This window comes from Oryx dammah, unplaced genomic scaffold, assembly GCF_014754425.2.
Source record: "Oryx dammah isolate SB20612 unplaced genomic scaffold, SCBI_Odam_1.1 HiC_scaffold_15, whole genome shotgun sequence".
NCBI classification, from domain to species: Eukaryota; Metazoa; Chordata; class Mammalia; order Artiodactyla; family Bovidae; genus Oryx; species Oryx dammah.
Genome location: NW_024070199.1, coordinates 24,819,747 through 24,839,072, shown reverse-complemented (window position 1 = coordinate 24,839,072; position 19,326 = coordinate 24,819,747). Strand labels below are relative to the sequence as shown.

General features: G+C 44.6%; 1 protein-coding gene across 1 annotated transcript; it reads right to left on the bottom strand.

Moving 5' to 3' along the window:
- Window positions 1-981: 981 nt before the first annotated feature.
- On the bottom strand, window positions 982-17,698 carry E2F8 (E2F transcription factor 8). The gene is made up of 12 exons (XM_040255677.1): window positions 17,307-17,698; window positions 15,265-15,543; window positions 14,766-14,922; window positions 12,385-12,699; window positions 12,006-12,167; window positions 9,986-10,123; window positions 8,157-8,360; window positions 7,758-7,845; window positions 6,967-7,498; window positions 2,584-2,716; window positions 2,072-2,466; window positions 982-1,740 (listed from the first exon to the last, which is right to left on the bottom strand). Exons 1-12 carry the CDS (start codon window positions 17,319-17,321, stop codon window positions 1,558-1,560), a joined length of 2,601 nt encoding a protein of 866 aa, XP_040111611.1. The 5' UTR covers window positions 17,322-17,698; the 3' UTR covers window positions 982-1,557.
- Window positions 17,699-19,326: the final 1,628 nt, after the last annotated feature.

The window sequence follows — 19,326 nt, the reverse complement described above, 5'->3', positions numbered from 1 at the left end:
GTTGGGCATGACTTAGCGACTGAACATTGTGTATGTATAACTGATATTTGCTATACACCTGAAACTAATACAATATTGGAGGTCAACTATACTCCAATAAAAATTTAAAAATGAAAGAAAATCTGCCCTCTTAGCTGTACTTGGTTGTTCAAACAAAATGTATTTGAAAGGAGTGAGTTTGTAACCATTCAGATTACCCTGAAATGATGTGCCTGGTTCTCCTAGAGCTGCTGGGCATGCGTCTGGAGGCAGATGGGTAATAAATGGATAAAGACATGGGTTAAGTCCTTGCATAAACTTGCAGTGTGACCCTGGACTTGCTGCTTGAATCTCTGATAGCCTCAGTGAACTTGTCATACTAGCCTGTAGAGGTAATGCCTTTAAAATATGTAGGGTGATGCCTGGCCCGTAGTAAACATGCAGGAAATAGATATTATGATGATCCTTTAAGAACCCCAACCAGAGAAGGCACGTGTCAATTCTTAAGGTACAATTCGTCACATAACCAGAGGATCAAGAAAATGCATGCTGAACACATTGTAGCTCATTCCTTCTCTTGAAGCTCATGGAGGGTTTCATGTGGTAATTCATTGTGTGTATAGGATTCGAAATCAGAATCCTATTTGCCCATCCCTGGAGCTGGGCCGTTCGGCAAGAGGACTGTAGCTGCAGCCTCTCTTCTCTTGACAGTGGGAGGCGGGGTGGAGGCTGGCCATGCCAGGGCAGGGCAGGGAGCACCCCAGCTCCCACCTCTCATTTCCAGCTTCCCAGGGTGTGGTGGAAAGCACACATGACTAAGCTGGCTGTCCTTGGCCAAGCAGCGGCTTCTCTGAAGCCACTGTCACTTCTGTAAAAGTGGAGCGATATGCAGGATCAAAAGAGGGGAAGAACTTGGGGGATAAGCTTGGCATATCTAGGGGGAACCAGGATGCATGCTCCATACCAAGGCTTTCTTCCAACAGGCCAAATGAAGATGTTCAATACATTTTAGAAAAGTTTTAATTTGAACAACTTATGATTAAAAATGCATTTTATAAATAATTTTTCCATAGACTTGATTAAGGATTGTTGCGAACTTTACAAAAAGACATACAGGAACGACAGTGGAAAGAAATTACAAAAAAAATATAGCTACAGTCCTCCCATTTAAAAACACATTATACATCACAGCATTTCCTTTGTGCAAAGTTGAAGAGAGTGCTGTGTTAGGCCTGTCACAGGTTCACCCAAAGGGAAGTAAACTTTAACACAGTTACTTGGCATCATAGGATAGGCACAGCTGAAAAAACGAACCCCTTCCCCCAGAAGTTAATATACCTTAGTTCAACATTTTATTTTGTAGGACTGATGGCTGAACTTAGCTTAATACAAATATATATTTATATGCCTGTGTGGATATATATATATTTAAGTATGAAAATAAGTGTCTGTTTTGCAAATAAGTAAACCCTCAACATATTTACAGTATTTTCAGAGAACGTGTTCTCCAAATCAGTCTGAGGCCATCTTTTCTGTTAAACAACTCTTCAGAAGATGAAACGAAGCCAAATACGTCAATTAATGGACGTCCTCCGTTGAGACTTCCAGTTTTCGCTGTGGGATGAAGAGAGTTCCTATGGAGGTGTGATTAGCACCATCAAAATCCATGCAGGTGGAGCCTGTTGGCTTTGTTGGTCCACCTGGAGTACGGAAGAAGCTTTCGGCCACTGGCTGGCACCCTTTGGGTGTCACAGGAACAGGCTGATTGGAAAGAGAGGAACGGAGAAAAGTCAGACCCAGAGTGAACTGGAAGGACGCGTCACATGATGGGAACCTTGAACGCCCTGAAATCTGCTAAGTGAGCCTGCCTGAGTTCCACATGCTCAACTATTTTTTTCAAGGGGAAACAAAAAGCTCATGATAATCCCATAATCTGGACTCGTTGAGCACTCTTGCTGGATTTACAAGGAAGGCAGGCCTTTAAGCATTTCCTTCTCCCATCCTTTCCTTGTCCGAAAGCAAAAGTGAGTCTCCCATGATACTGATATTTGGGACTTAAGAAAAAAACATCAATGAATGGACACACTCTCACCTGTTGTGCCCCTGTCCCTGCAAATGATTGTCCGTTTGTTTGGTTCTGGCTCAGGATGGATGCGTCACACTTGGTGGCCCTTCCTTGCTGAGCGCCTGCATTTTCGGGTGTGACACTAACAGCCTCTATTCTTGGCGACACGGCAACGGTTCCGGGTGCAGGGCTGGCTGACACCTGCACACCAGGGGAGATGAGGCCCAAGTGCTGCAGGGTGAAGTTTACAATGGCTGAGCTCGGGTTCTGGATGGGAACTGGGTGGCTCAAAGAGAGAGCCGGGCTGTTCCCGACAGGGACGGCTGCCATGGAAGTTGGTGAGACCATTAGCTTCAAAGGTGTTACTTGAACAGAGGGAAAATTAACAGCAGTGAGTTCAGATGATGTCACTGGAATAACACCTGGAAGGAAAAGGCAGGAGACTATCTTAAAAGCACAGGCATTTGTCCAAGAAGTATATAAGGCTTGAGTGAGCTTGAGAATGACTGTGTTTGAAAGATGTTTTTAAGTACACTCACCTGCAATCGGGGAGCTGTAGATCCTGTGATTTGGGGAAAGTGTACCTGAGTTTTCATTACTAGACAGAATGGACTCTGCCCCCAGGGTTGAGCACTGGGTGAGAGGGATTAGGTATCCTGATGGGAACAAGGTCTAGAAAACAAAGAGGAAGGGTTTATTTTACACACAAATACAGAAAGAAACAATGGAAACAGTGACAGACTTTATTTTCTTGGGCTTCATAATCACTGTAGATGGTGACTGTAGCCATGAAATTAAAAGACGCTTGCTCCTTGGAAGAAAAGCTATGACAAACCTAGACAGCATATTAAAAAGCAGAGACATCACTTTGCCCGCAAAGGTCTGTCTAGTCAAAGCTATGGTCTTCCCAGTAGTCATGTATGGATGTGAGACCTGGACCATAAAGAAGGCTGAGCACCAAAGAATTGATGCTTTTGAACTTTTGGTGTTGGAGCAGACTCTTGAGAGTCCCTTAAGCAGTCTTCCTGGGTTTGCAAGGAAGGCAGGCCTTTAATCACTTCACTCTCCCATCCTTTCCTTCTCCCAAAGAAGGCGCTCAGCCTTCTTTATGGTGAGACAAACAAGTCAATCTTAAAAGAAATCAATCCTGAATATTCATTAGGACTGATGCTGAAGGTGAAGCTCCAATACTTTGGCCACCTGATGCGAAGAGCTGACTCATTAGAAAAGACGCTGATGCTGGGAAAGGTTGAAGGCAGGAGGAGAAGTGGAAGACAGAGGACGAGATGGTTGGATGGCATCACCGACTCGATGGACATGAATTTGAGCAAGCTCTGGGAGATGGTGAAGGACAGAGAATCCTGGCGTGCTGCAGTCCATGGGGTTGCAAAGAGTCGGACACAAGTGAGCGACTGAACAAAAACAAGAAAAATGACCATGTGCCTCTTCTGAGACTAATATCCCTTGGTGGTTGTTTGTCTCATCAGACCAAAGCCTCCAGTGGTATGGGCCATGGGCAGGCCAGCTCTATGGCTCTTTGAAGACAGTATCCCTCCTTCCCATCCCAACAGTTGTCCTGAATAACCACATGTTTCTTAAATGCCAGCTGGGGTCTTAGGAAGTGTCCTAAAGTTAGCACTGAGTCTGCTTAAGGGCAGGATTTACCTAGCACTTCTCACCACCCTCAACGTCCTAAGTCTGCTTCCAGACTTCTTGGTATGAAGTGGTGGTGTCAGAACAAGCTGAACGCAGCTGGACACCATAGGGGCACTGCTGTGTTATTATCTGATTGTCCTTGAATTACGTGGGATGGTGTTTCTGAGGGACTCTAGTTCTTTCTATGGGATGCAAGCAGGTACTACTTGAATCATAGTTAAATCATGTTTGGGGAAATGCTGAATTCAACAGAGGAAAATGGAATCTTTATGACAGAATTTCTAAGGGACTTTCATGATGGCATACAATGTGAATCTCTAAGAGAGTGTTCATCATGTAACATTTCCCAGGCTATTCAGCAACTAAATGTTTGGTAGTATTAGCATTTAAGGGAAAAAAAAAAAAACATGTTAAGAAATGTTGATTTAGAGAAAGGGAATGTCAAACCACAGGCCCAAAATATAGCCTCTTGGCTGTTTTTGCAAATAAAATTGTACTGGAACATAGCCATGGCCATGCATTTACATACTGTCTGCAGATGCATTCCTATTTTTTTAAATTTTTTTACAGTGGCAGAGTTGAATAGGTGTAACAGAAACCATATGGGCCACAGAGTGAAAAGCATTTACTCTCTGGCCCTTTACAGAAAGCTTCCCTTGTGGCTCAGCTGGTAGAGAATCTGCCTGAAATACAAGAGACTACCTGCAGTGCAGGAGATGCGGGTTCAATTCCTGGGTCAGGCAGATCCCCTGGAGATAGAAATGGCAACCTACTACAGTATTCTTGTCTGGAGAATTCCATGGACAGAGGAGCCTGACGGGCTATAGTCCTGTACAGAAAAGTTTGCTGATTCCCGATTTGGAATAAAGGAATTATAGAACTATAGATCTTTTTTCCCCTTAGTACTTTAGGATCCAATGATACCAAGCAAACACTCTTATAATATACAAATGAAAAGGCAGGGTACCAGCTTTCAAAAATGACAGATAAGAGAACTGATTAATTCATGAGATGTCCAAATATCATGCAGAAAAAGCTGTAGGGAATAAAGTTACATTCCATACGGAAATGGCCAGAGTGTTGGGCTGTGGGTGTCTGCAGCACGCCATCACGGTACTTTTCCAACAGAGCCTACATGGGTGGCTGAGCCACCACCTGCAAAGTCTGAGCGGTCTTACCAGGAACAGGATTGGTAAAAGCGAAAAGCAGCTCTTGTAAACCAGAGGCCCACCTTTCATCTCCCTGCAGATCTTTCTTCTCACCACTGTCAGAACAACGGCCTATGCTTTGATCTAGCTGTTAATAGGTCTGGTCAGAATCCCCAGTGCTAAGGGGTACCAAAAACTTTCAATTTTGTTTCTTAGATGCTTGGTTCTGTTCAATATCTTTACTAGCAGGTTCCTTGAAGGCTTCAGGAATAGAAAATTTTCAAGGGGTAGATTTAGGTGTTTTACCAATAGCTGCTCTTTGGCATCTTACAGTACAATGTTTTCTGGTTTAACTCTCTTCAAATCTCCAGCAAAACTCTAATAATAATTACTTTTCCTTTTCCTATAAACTATATTCATCACAAAATTGTTTCATCTATAATGCCAATCCCTTTTTTAAAATTAGAACTATTAAAGTGGCAGGATGAAAATAATTTGACATATTGCCACTTGTACATCTTCTCGCCCAGACTGTATATCAGCGCTCCCACCCCTGTTCCCAGGACACCGTCCTCTTTTGTTTTCACTATATTTCTTACTATTCACTACCTGATATGCTTGTGTGTGTTTGTATTCTCTCTTCTCTCCACCCCTAGAAGTGTAGATTCTCAGTAAGTGTTTGTTGAATGAATTAATTAACACCTGAATCTCTCCCTTTCTTTGCTCTGCTCAGTCCATGCTAAAAAGAAATGGTCAAAATGAAGTCAGAGATGGAAAAAAGAGCAGGGGGTGTGAGGAATCTATCCAGTGAAAACCCTAATCCTGAATAACTAAGTGAGCAACAGGAGACCATTATTAAATCATACTCATTGCCTCAAAGAGATTACGGACCTCCCAGAAAATCAAATCAAGCTGAAGCCTTGTGATTTTCCCCCTAGCGTGTGTATTAAATGCAAAATGATACTATGCTAAGATAATGGATGTTTTGAATGGTTACCATGAGGCCATCCTCAGGGAAGATCTGACAGACTCTAAAGCCTCCTTAATAACAACAGTTACAGATAATACCCGTCAGCTTCTACAGTGCCTTGAAAGGATCACAAACCCCTTTATATATACCATCATGTAATAAATTCACTTAACCTCACAAAAACTGTAAGATGGCCCTGGGGCAAGTGCTCAAAAGCAATCATCCCCAAAGGCAGGTGCTGATTTGATCCAGAGCACAAGTGCTTCGTACCCGGTGGACAATCAGGAAAAACTGGCAGAACAAATTCTTTATAGATGTGGGAAAACAAGATGTAGAGAAGTGAAATAACCTGAGTTAACAGCAGGGACAAAATGAGAGATTAACTTCTGCTTCCATGTTTAGTGAGGTTTGTTTATCTGGTGATGCTGTCTTTCATATACAATTGTCCCGAGAGTGGAAAAAGAGAACGTATGCAAAAGCGCCTAACACTTCTGCCATCTAGTATGTGGGTAGGCAGCCAATACATGTTCTTTCCTTCCTGAATTAAACTCCATCCAGGAAAAAAAACTGTCTAGAACATCAAAACATCTAGAAACCAATGCATCAAATACCCTAAACCTTGCCAAGCTAAGTCTGATTTTTCTATTTGCACAACATGGAAATTTTGGTTTAAATTTGACGTAGAAAGTAAAAACAGTTGGGGGAGCCATTTCTCTGCTAGGCCACAGATGCCGGTTGCATGACGTCAAACAAATATCAAGTAATGACTCAGAAAGCAGGAGTTAGAGGAACTCTATGCATCTATCCATTCATGTGGGGTCACGTCTGCTTGTAAATTATTTAAGACTTTCATGGCAGGTGTTTGCATTCCAGTGTGGGACAGAGAAATGGACTTAAGGACAACCACCCACAGTGCTTTAAAAAGAGAGCGGATAATCCCTTCCTCCAAAGGTTAAAAATGCCCCTGCCGCCATCCCAGTTGGGGGATTAGCTGCTTGAAGCCTTGTTTGGATTATGGGACGCTAAGGAACAGTTCCCTGTTTTCTGGGAGACTGTTCTTTGCTCTGGTAAATTTCACATGCCAGCAGAGTCCCTCCTGATTAACTGGGGAGTACCTAAAGCTTTGCACAGTTCATGGCTGCACTTACTGTGGAGACATTTTCAGGTGCTTTCAGGTCTTCTTTAAATTTCTTTTTGGAGCCACCATCCTCGAGCATGCTCGCCCTCTTGGAGCCTTTTTCTCCAGCTGGCTCCCTCTCTCGGTTCTTTGCACCTTGTCTCTCTGGCTCCGGCAGCAAACTTCCAGGCCTGGTGGATGCACTGGACTCTGGGGCGTCACTGTCTGCATTCTCGCCGGTGGCATCAGTGGAGTCTTTTGATCTCATAGTGTTAGAAGAGGTGGTGGGGCAGACCGTGGGGCTCAGGCCTGGGGGTGGCGTTATAGTTTGGGCCTGGGCAGGCTGCAAGTAGATGGTATACGATGAGCCCGAAGGGGTCTGAGGTAGGATCACAGGCACTGCTGGTGACAATGGGCTGGCGAGGAGGGGGACCACCCCCAGGGGCTGGATTAGGGACGGTGCCGTCATCTCTAGCTCAGCATTTGCTGGAGTGTCCAGAGGGGCCACTGGTTTGCAGTAACCAGATCCTGCCAGCTGTACTTTCACTTTCTTTCTGGGTTCACTAAAAGACAAGATTGAAAACATGAGACAATGGGAACACATGTTCTCTAGAATGTTCTACTATTTTACATTGCCCCAAATTGAAGCTACGCTTTTATGTAACTAGCAGACAGTTTCTGTAATGATTCCATATTATGAGTTACAGAGAAGATTCTGTCACCAGTTTCCAAGGTTATTGCCTATTCTTACATGAAATAAATAACCCTAACGATGCAACGTAAAGTAATGCATCCTGTTACTGAAGAGCGTTGCCCACCTACCTGGATTGCTCTTCTAACTGCATTTTGCAGATAGCTGCGAGCTGAGCCATTTTGCTTGGGAAAGGTGCAGAATTCTGAGTGCTCTCAGCTGGTAAAAGAAAAAGAAGGTGGGGGAGGGAGTTGGTCAAAGCAGAAGAATGAATCTTCACACTGATGAAACATCACTGAGGTCAAAGGAAAGAAAACAGGCACTGCTCCCTCCCCCAAATCACACAGCAATTAAACGATAAACCCCATGATTCGCATTTATCCTTTAATTCATATGTAAGTTGGGCTTCAAGTGTGTTTGGAACTATGGAAACAAACAATTCTCTAGCAAGTCCCGAGGGATCAAGGAAGCTAAAGGTCAGATGAGGGGAGATTCTTTCAAGCAGAGCCCTGACATGATAGGAAACATACCTTTGTGGGTTTTGATAGGGCTACTGGGAGCAGAATTTATCTTTCTCCGGTCACTGTCTACGCTCTTTACCAGTCTGATGAGAGATGGGTGTCGAGTGAAGTTTGGTTTCCCACGTGTGGAAAAGAGGTTTTTGGCACAGTTCTCTTTTGAAGACTGCCTCGCTTCCAAATCAGAGGCAGCAAAAGGAAGGACTGGGCTGAGACCTGAAACAGGAAAGGGCAGTGTGTTAAAACATGAGTGGTTCAGCCTCCTTCTGGGGTATGAGGTCAGTGCATGCGCGCTCACTCAGTTATGTCCAACTCGGTACAACCCTATGGACTGTAGCCCGCCAGGTTCCTCTGTTCACAGGGATCCTCCAGGCAAGAATACTGGATCCTCCAGGGGATCTTCCTGACTCAGGGATCGAACTGGCATCTCTGCACTGGCAGACGAGTTCTTTACCACTGAGCCACCTGGGAATGGTTCTAAAATGATTTCTGATTAAAGTGGCAACAGTTATGTCCCTACTATGTGCCAGATACCATTTCAAGGGCTTTACCTAAAAAACCCTGTTCATCTTATTCTGAATGAATCCTGAGATAATAATTCAGTTCAACATCTCTGAAAGACTTTGTCATCTTATAACCAGTGGTGTCCTCTCAGGGTGAGTGTCAGTGGTCTTTATTTCTTATTGAAACATAAAACATCGGGTATCTCAGCATCAGTGGAGACTTCATCTGATGAAATAGGGTGACCCTCCCTGCTATGGACTAAATGTTTGCATCCCCTGCCCCATCCCTTCTCCCTAAAATCACATGGTGAAACCTGATGTCCAATGTGATGGTACTGGGAGGTGGGGCCTTTGGGAGATGTTCATGAGGGCGGAACCCTCTTGAATAGGATTAATGCTCTCATAAAAGGGACTCCACAGAGCTCTCTAGTCTTCTTCCACTATGTGAGGTTACTATGAAAAGACTAGAAAGTCTAGAAAGCAGGTTCTCACCAGACACCGAGTCTGCCAGCACCTTGATCTTGGACTCCGCAGCCTCCAGAACTATGAGAAGTAAATATATTGTTTATCAGCCACCGAGCCGATGGTACTCTGTAGTGGCAGCCTGAATAGCCTAAGACATTCTCCACAACTCAGGCAGGTACTTCTCAGGAAATGCACCCCCATCTCAGAGACGTTTCAGACATTAACTAACTGGTTCAGGGTCTCTCAGGTAGAAGAACGTGGGCCTGAGATATGAACTTCATCAGTCTAGCCCAGAGCCTGTCCTCCAAATCCCTGTACTGAGGGACCTCTCATTGAGGTTATATCCAAAACTGGAATAACCTCGCAAAGGCACTCGTTCTTTCTACTAGGGGTGAGGAAACAGTCTTAGAGAAGTCACCTGCCCAAGGCCACACAGCTGGAATAAGTGACAGAGTTGGGACTGGAACCCTCTGCTTCTGGGGCCTGTGTTCTTGCCATTTTCCAGAACTTCTGTGTGTGGGGTCTCGGTAGAACACAAAATGTAAGAATCCCAGAGTTGAGATGGAGACAGACTATTCATTCTGGAATGAATCCATTTCATATTCTCCACATGCACAGGCTCTGTTTCAACTTTGTCAAATTCTTTTACACACAGACTCGGCCTCTTGCACGGGTGTGATGGTTATGGACCTTGAGTTGCTGATGGAACCAAGGGCCAAACTTTCCATACTGGTGTTCATCTCTGTCTTTTCAGTCACTTATATATATGCTCTTCCCATGTGGGAGTATGGGTAGGAAGAGAAAGGAAGATATTTCCAAATGTGCACTAATTCAAAGTAATGCAGCAACGAATAAAAGGAAATAAATACATACCACTGGGATTCGGACTGATTTCTGGGCCTGTCCATTTAAAAGCTGGTTTTCGGCCTCTTTCCTCCGTAACATGAACTTTCTTGATAAGATCCAGGCTGCTCAGAACATTAGCTATATCATACAACCTCCTAATTTTTGCTGGGGAAAAAAAAGTATATATATCACTTAATGGAATAATGAAAGATCAAAGGACTTTGCTTCCTAAGGACTTCATGTATACAGTGTACACTCAAAGAGCTATCCTAACCATCAATGTCAGAGAAAAACCATCAGTGACTTTTCTAGAGTTATTCTAGTAATACTGCTTTAATGAAAACAAAAAACATTTTAAATATTGAGACTCAATTACTGCTGATACTGGATTTTGAAACAAAAGGAAAAATGACTCAATGAAATCACCCTATTGGGAAACATGTTACAGATTTTCTAATAAAAAGTTACCACTGCTGGGCATCTCCTAATGAGGATTCAGAATTTTAGGAACAAATAGAAATAATCATTTTCCTGCTTGTGATAGTTTATGAAAATCAATGTATTTTTCACAAGCATGGAAAATTTTATACCTATCAAAATTTATAAACATTTATACTGTCCATATGTATAGGCAAAGCATAGATCTGCTAATTCTATAAGTCTTATATATCATGAAAAGTTCTGTTACAGAAGTCTGCCTTTACTTCAGCTTGTAGTACAAAGCTGCATATTAAGTCCCGCCTTCACAGCCATGCCAGAAGGTTCTGAATTCCCTAGGGATTCAGCAAATTACACATCTGCAGTTCCTGGAATAGTTTCCAAGGCTGTGACTAACCAGTGAAATAGAGAGCTGAAAACTGGTGACTCAGAGAAAGCAGGCTGCCCATCGGTAGGATTGGGATGTGTTTTCTGAAATGACAAATCTCCTAAGCCAAATGCTAGCCTTACTGCCTTAATCTCTACTCATTTTGTCTTTATGGAGACACCATCAAACTGGAGGTGTCTCAGTACTTTCATGGGACCAGTACATCTTCACAAGGATGGGAAGGGGTCTGCATGACACCTCCCAGGCATTCCCCTGCTATGCCTTGGGGTCACCAGTCAACTCATCCCCTGAGAGATCCATGTCTAGGCCAGCCTAATGCCCTGCTCGGAGGTCAGCTAATGCCTTCTACACCTTCTCTCTGCTCCTGTGTGTGTGGGGGGCAGTTCCTGCAAAGTCTTTTCTAGAGGCAAGGGCAGAGCTGTTTTAAGACTCCAATCTATGATTTCTTCCCAACATAGAGCAGATATTCTGGCTAAAATCATGCTTTTTTTTTTTTCCATAGTGAAATAAAATAGTTTTCTTTATGAACTGGAAATAATCAGTAGCCGTGAAAGAAAATCCAATATTTAAATAAACATTTCTGCATGTAAAAAGAAGGGCAATTACTCTGTTAGGTTACTTTCCTCACTTAGCTATGGGACAGACTCTCAGGAGAAAGCCCTTGGGACTGCTCTTGACGGTCGTTGTCCACACACAGGACAGGGTGTCAGGCTTTGGTTTCAGGGCAGAGAGAGCAAGCCTTGCCTACCACACTAGACAGGCTGGGTTGCCTGGACCAGCCAAGTCACTGTGGAAGCAAACTGTCTAAGGCAGTAAGTGCAGAGAAGGGACACCATAAAACCACTCTTTCAAAATGTCCAATCCACTGTGCTGCAGGTCACTTCTGGAGACAGTGTTAGAAGTTATTTATACCCTCAAATATGAGAGTCAGTGGAGAGAACAGACACTTGGGTTCCAGTCCCACTTTACTGCTTATTTAGACTTCAGACACTGTAAAATGGAAACAATGTTACAGTATCAAGTGAGGTAGATAAGTGTCAGGTAAGAATAGCTATATACATATCTTTGAATCCTACAAGCTAGCTCAAGCAGTATCTTCATGAATTCTGGGGAGAAGTGAAGATACAAAAGCCTAACTAGAGATGATCTGTTTATATAGCCAATGTATTGGAAAGTAATTTAAGAGTAGGTCCAAAAGTCCAGGGCAGTTGGGCCACTTACTTTTAAACTTGCTTTTATCCAAATCTTCCACATGGTCCTCCCCAATTAAAATCTTGGCAGCAATTTCCAAGCTTACTATCTGAGGCGTTGACACCAAAAACAGCATCACAAACTTTTGGCTCATCACTCTTAAAGACTTGTCTTTGCGGCTGTTTACAGAGGCTTTGGAAAAGGAAGAGGATTAGAGAGTTAAAATTCATGAAGGGACAAGTGCCTTCAAAAGTAACAAAGCTAAAAATACCGCAACCTGATCCCATCGACATGCATGATTTTCCTATGAAAAGCAGCAGTAGCTTTGAGCTAGGTTCCCCTGAGGAACCTGGTCTCTAGACCTCCAAGAGGTTCCCTGCCACCTGGGCTTTTCAACACCAGCTCTCACCTGCCCGAAATTCCACTCCAGGGAGTTCGACAAAACACATGTCTGGGTGTCCATTCTGGCCAGCATTTGATTTGATGATGGGATCCTCTATACTGTAACTCTTACTAAAGTCAAACTCTTGTTCATATTCTTTCCTTTTGATCAGCATCATCTGCTCGGCATACTTGTTCTCCTCCCCGATGCTTTTCAAAGTCCCAAGGGTCTGGTTGAGGTTGTGTCGCCCGTGCCACGTGTACCTGTTTTTGGCGAGCCGGCTCACCATGTGTAGACTTTCTAGGACATTGACGATATCATAAATGCGTCGGCGCTCGACATCTGCGGAGAACAAGCAATGGCACCTTACTAGGATCAGATATTGTAATGTGGATAGAATTGAATACCTTTCTTTTCCCAGGGATTCCTAGTCCGTAGGTTCTGGATTAAATAACTTTAGTGGCTCAGATGGGAAAGAGTCTGCCTGCAATGTGGGAGACCTGGGTTCGACCTGGGTTGGGAAGATCCCCTGGAGGAGGGCATGGCAACCTGCTCCAGTATTCTTGCCTGGAGAATCCCCATGGATCGAGGAGCCTGGCGGGCTACAGTCCTCGGGGTCACAAAGAGTTGAACACAACTGAGCAACTGAGCACAGCACAGCTAACCAGAGTATGAAGATGAGAAAGGCGTGTCCCTGCTCTCAAAAGGTACAAACAGTTCATATAGATCAGAAAGGTGGGGTTCACTGAGGGTCGTTGATGCATCATACAGGTTTAAGAAGATTTTACACTAACTTGTGAGGTAGGTGATTATTATCCATGCTTTTTTATTTCTTTAACAATAGTCTTTACTTTTACACAAAGCAGTACAAAATGAGGCAGTTCCTCAAAGGGTGACTTGGAGCTAGAAAATCCATCCTGAGTGTGAAAGTTAGTGTTAGTTGCTAAGTCGTGTCCACCTCTTTGAGACCCCATGGACCAAAGCCCACCAGGCTCCTCTGTCCATGGGATTTCCCAGGCAAGAACATGGGAGTGGGTTACATGGTGAAACTTCTCCTTATTATCCATGCTTTAATGATGAGGCGATAAGAGGGTCAGGCTGGCTAAGGTGCTCACCCTAAGGCACAGAGCTAGTAAGTGGCAAAATTAAGTCTTTAGAGCTCTAAATTCCACACTCTACACTCCATTTCTTATATTAATTCCCAACACACACAAACATGACTGTTATATGATAGATACAAGGTGCTGAGATTCCTTGGTTCCTGGAACTTGCCAGAGGGCCTTTGTGTGCTAGGCTGTTCCTTCTAGCTGGATTCCCTCTCCCAGATGTCCTCATGGCTCCCCACCTCCATTCTTGAGTCCTTGCTCAGATGTCACGCTCCTAACAAGGCCTGACCTAACTACTTAATTTAAAATGAAGTTTAAAATTGCGCAGCACACTCTTAGCACTCTGGATTCCCGCCTGCCCTGTGTCTGCATTTGCTTTCCTTTAGTACACATTACCCTCTTACATCCTAATTACCCACTTATTATGTCCTTTGCATACTGTCTATTGTCTCCACTGGAAAGCAGGTTCCACAGGAGCAGGAACTTTGTTCTTTCTGTCCACTGATGTTATCCCAGCTGCTATGACATTGCCTGCCACATAGTAGGTAATCCATAGATAGCTGCTAAATCAAATGGTACACCCTCCATAGCTATAAGGAAGTGTATGTGAAGAGAGGAAATCTAAATGGCATTTCTTAAAGTTGATACGTATAAACATGTATTAGAAGGGCAAAACTTTCTTCATGGGGTGATAGCTATATACTAAAATATCCTGTATGTCTCTTCACAGATTCAGGTCATAGTATTTTCATGACTCCAAAGGTGTCCTACATTTGCCACGGATTCCTTTTTTAGCTCTAACTAGATTTGAGTCCATGAAGAGAGGAGGAAAAGAGGGCAGGGGGACACAGTAACTTTTGGCAACCACAAAACATTCAGAAAGTGCTGAATGGCAGAGAGGGCTAAAGCCCGGCTCCCATGCCCAGAGGCTGATCCTCATGTCAACTGTAAAGAAAGCATTTGGCAGCCTGGCTCCTCAATGAGAAAAAAGATGCAAGTTCAGAGTTGTAGCTGTTTGTGAAATAAGTCATAAAACAATGTTGCGTTACTTTAAAGCTTCGGAGCTTTCACAGTGCGGTCAGAGCAATCTCCATTGTGATTTTCTGCCTCTGTTTTGAGACTTAAATGTGACTGGGAACTATATGCTGTTATTCTGAAATTAATAGGGCTTGACAGATGGATAATTTCCGTGCAGTCTTGTGCCATTACAAACACTGGCTAGAAGGAGTGTGGGTCTGAAGGACTCAGTCTGTGAACTGCCTTTAATGACTGACCCTTTCAGCGAGCTCTTTGCATACTTACTAAGTTCTTCCGCTACTTCGTCAAGACAGATGTCATTATTCACAGCAGGGTTGGGATAGTTAGGGTATCGAGCTAAAAACTTATGACACAACAATCCTAAACTTTTCTCTTTTCGACTGGGTTGGGATTTCTCATATTCATCTCCAGAGAAGTGTTCCTACAAAGAAAGATGTAAATAATGTCTTATTCAGAAAGATTTATTGGAGGTATTAATGCTCAATGACTAACACATAGACATAGTTTGCTTCAGTGGCTGCAAAATTGGGAAGATAAGTGGGGAGAAGTCAGGATAAACTGCCTGAAGGATCTGAAAGGGAAGAAGCTCATAATTAAGTGACAGGTTTAGATTTCCCAGAGCTGTATTTGATGGGGTCCAAACCTTTCCAGTGCTCTGACTGGGGTGATACTTTATACTGATAGTGCCTCCTCAACAGCCACCCCCCCCCCTTAGCTCCCCAAACCCCCCAGTTTCCACCCAGTCCTCTGCAAACAAACCTACATGTAAACAGTCTTTGACCTCAGGTAATCCGTTTCTGTTGTCAAACAAACCCCTTTTCTGATCCCTGTTGCGGATCTCAGGGCTCACGGCACTGATGAGCATTTTCAGGTTGGCTGTTGGTGTCCACGGTTCTCCCTGGGAGATCTCCTTGGGCTTGGTGGGTGTGGTCAAAGGGCCAAAGTCAGGCTGGATCTCCGCCAACACTATATTTGCTGCAGTGGATTCTTTCAGAGGTGTTTTCATCAGTCCCCTTTTATGTGGCTCGAAAAAGCGATTTTCCTGGTTCAAAACAAGTAAATTATTAAATCCAGTATTAAAAAAAGATTTATCAGATAGCTTTTGACTCTAAGAATTGTATAAATAGAAACAGTTCTTAGGAAACATGCTCAGTGAGGTTGTAGAGATGATTAAATTAGTGACTATATTCCAATGATCACTTTGACATTTGTCCATAACAGCTAAATTCCCCATTTTTAATTCTGCAACAATGCATGGATTTAAAATTTTCATCTTATGTTCCAAGAATTTAAAAAGAAAACATTAAGACTTACAATTTTAAATTTTTTATTTTAAAATAATTTTAGATTTAGAGTTGCAAAGATCCTCCAGAGAGTTCCCATATACCTTTTACTTCCCTTAATAGGACTGATAATTTTAAGTGACCCCAAACTCCTTGGAGTGACTTTGACTCATGACACTGTAATAAGTAAAGGTCTCCACGGCAGAAACCATATGTCATTCACCTGTGTATACACCTAGCACAACAGTGGCGTGCAGTGGGTACTCAGTGAAATACCACTGATGAAGAAAAGTCAGAGAGCCAAGGAAACAAGGGCGAGGGCTAGCCTGTGTCAGACTTGTTAGCAAAATCCACTGGGGAGCAAAATCCAGAGTGGCTACAAGCAGAAAATTCTGCTCATTGAATATTTATTTACCCTTTTCACTTTACAGATGGAGAAAATGGAACCCAGAGAAGTAAAATTAGTTAACCCAAGACCACAAAGCTGGTTCCTGGCAGAGGCTGGGCTGCCACTGAGACATAAGAGGGTAAATTAACAACAGTTTATACCTAAGACTGCTGCTGCTAAGTCGCTTCAGTTGTGTCCGACTCTGTGAGACCCCATGGATGGCAGCCTACCAGGCTCCCTGTCCCTGGGATTCTCCAGGCAAGAACACTGGAGTGGGTTGCCATTTCCTTCTCCAATGCATGAAAGTAAAAAGTGAAAGTGAAGTTGCTCAGTCCGACTCTTAGCAACCCCATGGACTGCAGCCCACCAGGCTCCTCCGTCCATGGGATTTTCCAGGCAAGAGTACTGGAGTGGGGTGCCATTGCCTTCTCCACATACCTAAGACTCAAGAAAACTATGTTTCTTCTACTTTTGCCCACTGGCGACTTCACACATTCTTGCCATCTGTATCTATTCTAAAGAAAATGCTTGGGATGGCAGGTAAGTGCACCGAGATGGTACACTTGAGAGCTTCCAATCCAAGAACGGGATTTTTCTCAGGGCTGCTGTCCTTTGCCTCTGACCATCAGAAGCAACAGCAGTTCTCTTATTTGTTTACATCTAAAATTTGCATATTTCATTTTTTAACCCTATCAATATTTAGAAATCAATCAAGATATCTCCAGTGACAGTGGCCCCTGTAGTTAAAAGAAATTGGTGATTTGGTAGAAAATTATCTTAACAAGAGATCCAATGTCCAATCATGTTAAATGCCCCTTCTGAATTCTTATAGTTTAAGAATTCTCAGAAATATGATAAAGCAGCTAACAAATTTTATTATTCTTAAAAATATCTTTTCTCTCTACTTATCTCTCTGAAACTTCTGCCAAATCACTGAAAACTGGAAAGATTAATCCTGGGTAACTTTTCCCCTCTTCAAAAATTAAATTTCCCTTCCTTCTAGGTTTTTAATAGAGGTTAACCAAAAAAGAATGTGGTGTTAGTAAGATTTTGGATACTGAAAAATTATGCAGTAAAGTCAGGATAATGTTGCATTTAAAACTGCAAGGATGAATATGGAAGCTAAAAAAGTACCTTTTCGTTCTCCATTCTGTAAATTTCTCATACATTTAGTTTCTTTAAAAATGAAAAATCTGGAGTTCTTTATCCTGATGGTTCAAGTAGTTCAGGTAGTCCAATTAAAAAGTTTAATATCCTTAAAGAAAAAAAGAAAATAGAAAAAGTTAACGAAAAATGCAGGAGATCTGTTGAAAATACCTTTCATTACGAGACGCCACAGTCTGCTGAAACAAAGGCTAAGGTAAAGAAAACTGACAAACTACACTTAACATTTTATTCCCGACCGGAGATAGCCCCACAGGGCAGAGAACTCCCATCAAACGCCCGTAAATTACTTCAGCAAGCCGATCTGCCGTCAGTAAGACTTCAGGCAAACCACAGAAATTCCAGTGACAGCCCTTGCCCACCTTAAGAGAGGGCAAATCATTCTCCGGTCCCCACCGAATGGACTCCAACGAACACAAGCACCCACCTGTTCACAGATCAGAGTTCCGGACTCAAGCGCATGAGCCCAGGTTCCGGCTAAGGAGCTGCAACTCCAAATATCTGGATAAAAATCTACATCTAGATGCTTGAATTTCTCCCTTGACACACACGTGCATGGGATCAGCAGCAAAGTCTTGGGGAAATAGCTTGATAGGTAACTTCCAAATTCAGTCCTTAAGCTCCTGGGCATTTAAAGAGAGCCTTACGATTAAAACTTTTGTTGTTGTTTTTTGAAGACTTCCTTAAAGATGCGACTTAAAAAAAAAAGTTATGTACTTGCTATTCAGGTGGCCAGTTCACGCCACAATCCTGGACCCTACCATGGAAGGCTGCATTTGCTCAGCAAGGCAACCACCAGGTACAGTCGCCACCGGCTCCCGCGCCCTGAGGGCTTCCCCTCGCTCCTGGCCAATTCCCCTCCCCCTTGGGCCCAGTACGCGCGCCGCCAGTCAGGCAGTTCCCGGACAGCATCCTCGCGGTTTCTAGGGCAACGATTCCCAACCAATCAGAGCGTTAGCTGCAGGCCTGCGATTGGCTGGCGGCGCCAGGGGCAGGTCTGGACCTTCCGCCTTCGATTTAAAAATTTGGCGCGGAAAGCCATCCCGTGGTCGGCGCCGCCCCTTGAGCAGCGCGGGGCTTGAGCGCGGGCAAACCCGCGCCCGGAACCACGGCGTCCCCGCCCCTCCCCCTCGCTCGCCCCCTCCCCTCTGCGCGGGATCTCGGCTCCTCCCTCCACGGCCCCCGGCGGAGCGAGAGGCGGGAAACGGCCGCCGCTGCCTTCCCGATCCCTCTCCCGGTGCCAGTCTGGCCCGGCGCTGCGCCCCTCTGCGCCCCGCTGACCTGTCAGTTCACCTCACACTTGGAGCCGATGGGGGCTGAGCGGGGACGCCTCTGCACCCCTTCCCCGCTCAGGCCCGGGAGCCCGCGTGTCGGGCCGTCAGTCGGTCCTTAAACGCCGCGCTGAGGTGGGTGCCCGAGGGAAACGCCGGGACCGGGACTGGCGGGCCGGCGGGCGGGCACAGTGGACGTGACCGTCCAGGAGCAGTCAAGCCCCCGATTTGAAATTAACCCGCTCCCGGCGCGAGCAGATCCCGCGGGCGGGGAGGGCCACTCCCCTCCCCCACGCCCGCTCTTCCCGGCCCCGGACCACGCGCGCCAATCCGAGTCTCCAGACAGGAGCTGGCAGCGAATCAGGGTGCAGGCACCACCCCTCCGGTGCCGCCTCCACGGCAGAGTTGGGGGAAAAGTTCAGAAAAAAATTTTTTTTGGGCAAACACCCCCTCCCCTTGCTCAAAGTTGGGGAGTTAGGGTTAGTCCGCCGAGGACACGCGGGTTGAGACGCGGGCGCTCCGCAGTCCCCATCCTGGGTCCGTCCCACGGCCTGCCGAGTCCCAGGTCCGCTCACCTGTGCTGGAGACCCCAGCCAGGACGACTACCCCTACCATCCATGGCATGCATTATTGTGCTGCTCACCATCTGCCCATGGCTTCTAAGAAACTGGGGCTTGGAGGGAGAAGCTTGGCTAACTGGCGCTCCCATTTGATGGGCG

What these genes read in the sequence shown, in the direction of transcription:
- E2F8 (XM_040255677.1), bottom strand. An exon ending in TGGAGTGGAATTTCGGGCAG is followed by an intron (nt 12,168 to 12,384) that starts GTGAGAGCTGGT and finishes CCTTTTCCAAAG; the next exon opens with CCTCTGTAAACAGCCGCAAA. An exon ending in CTACAGCTCCCCGATTGCAG is followed by an intron (nt 2,467 to 2,583) that starts GTGAGTGTACTT and finishes TTTTCCTTCCAG; the next exon opens with GTGTTATTCCAGTGACATCA.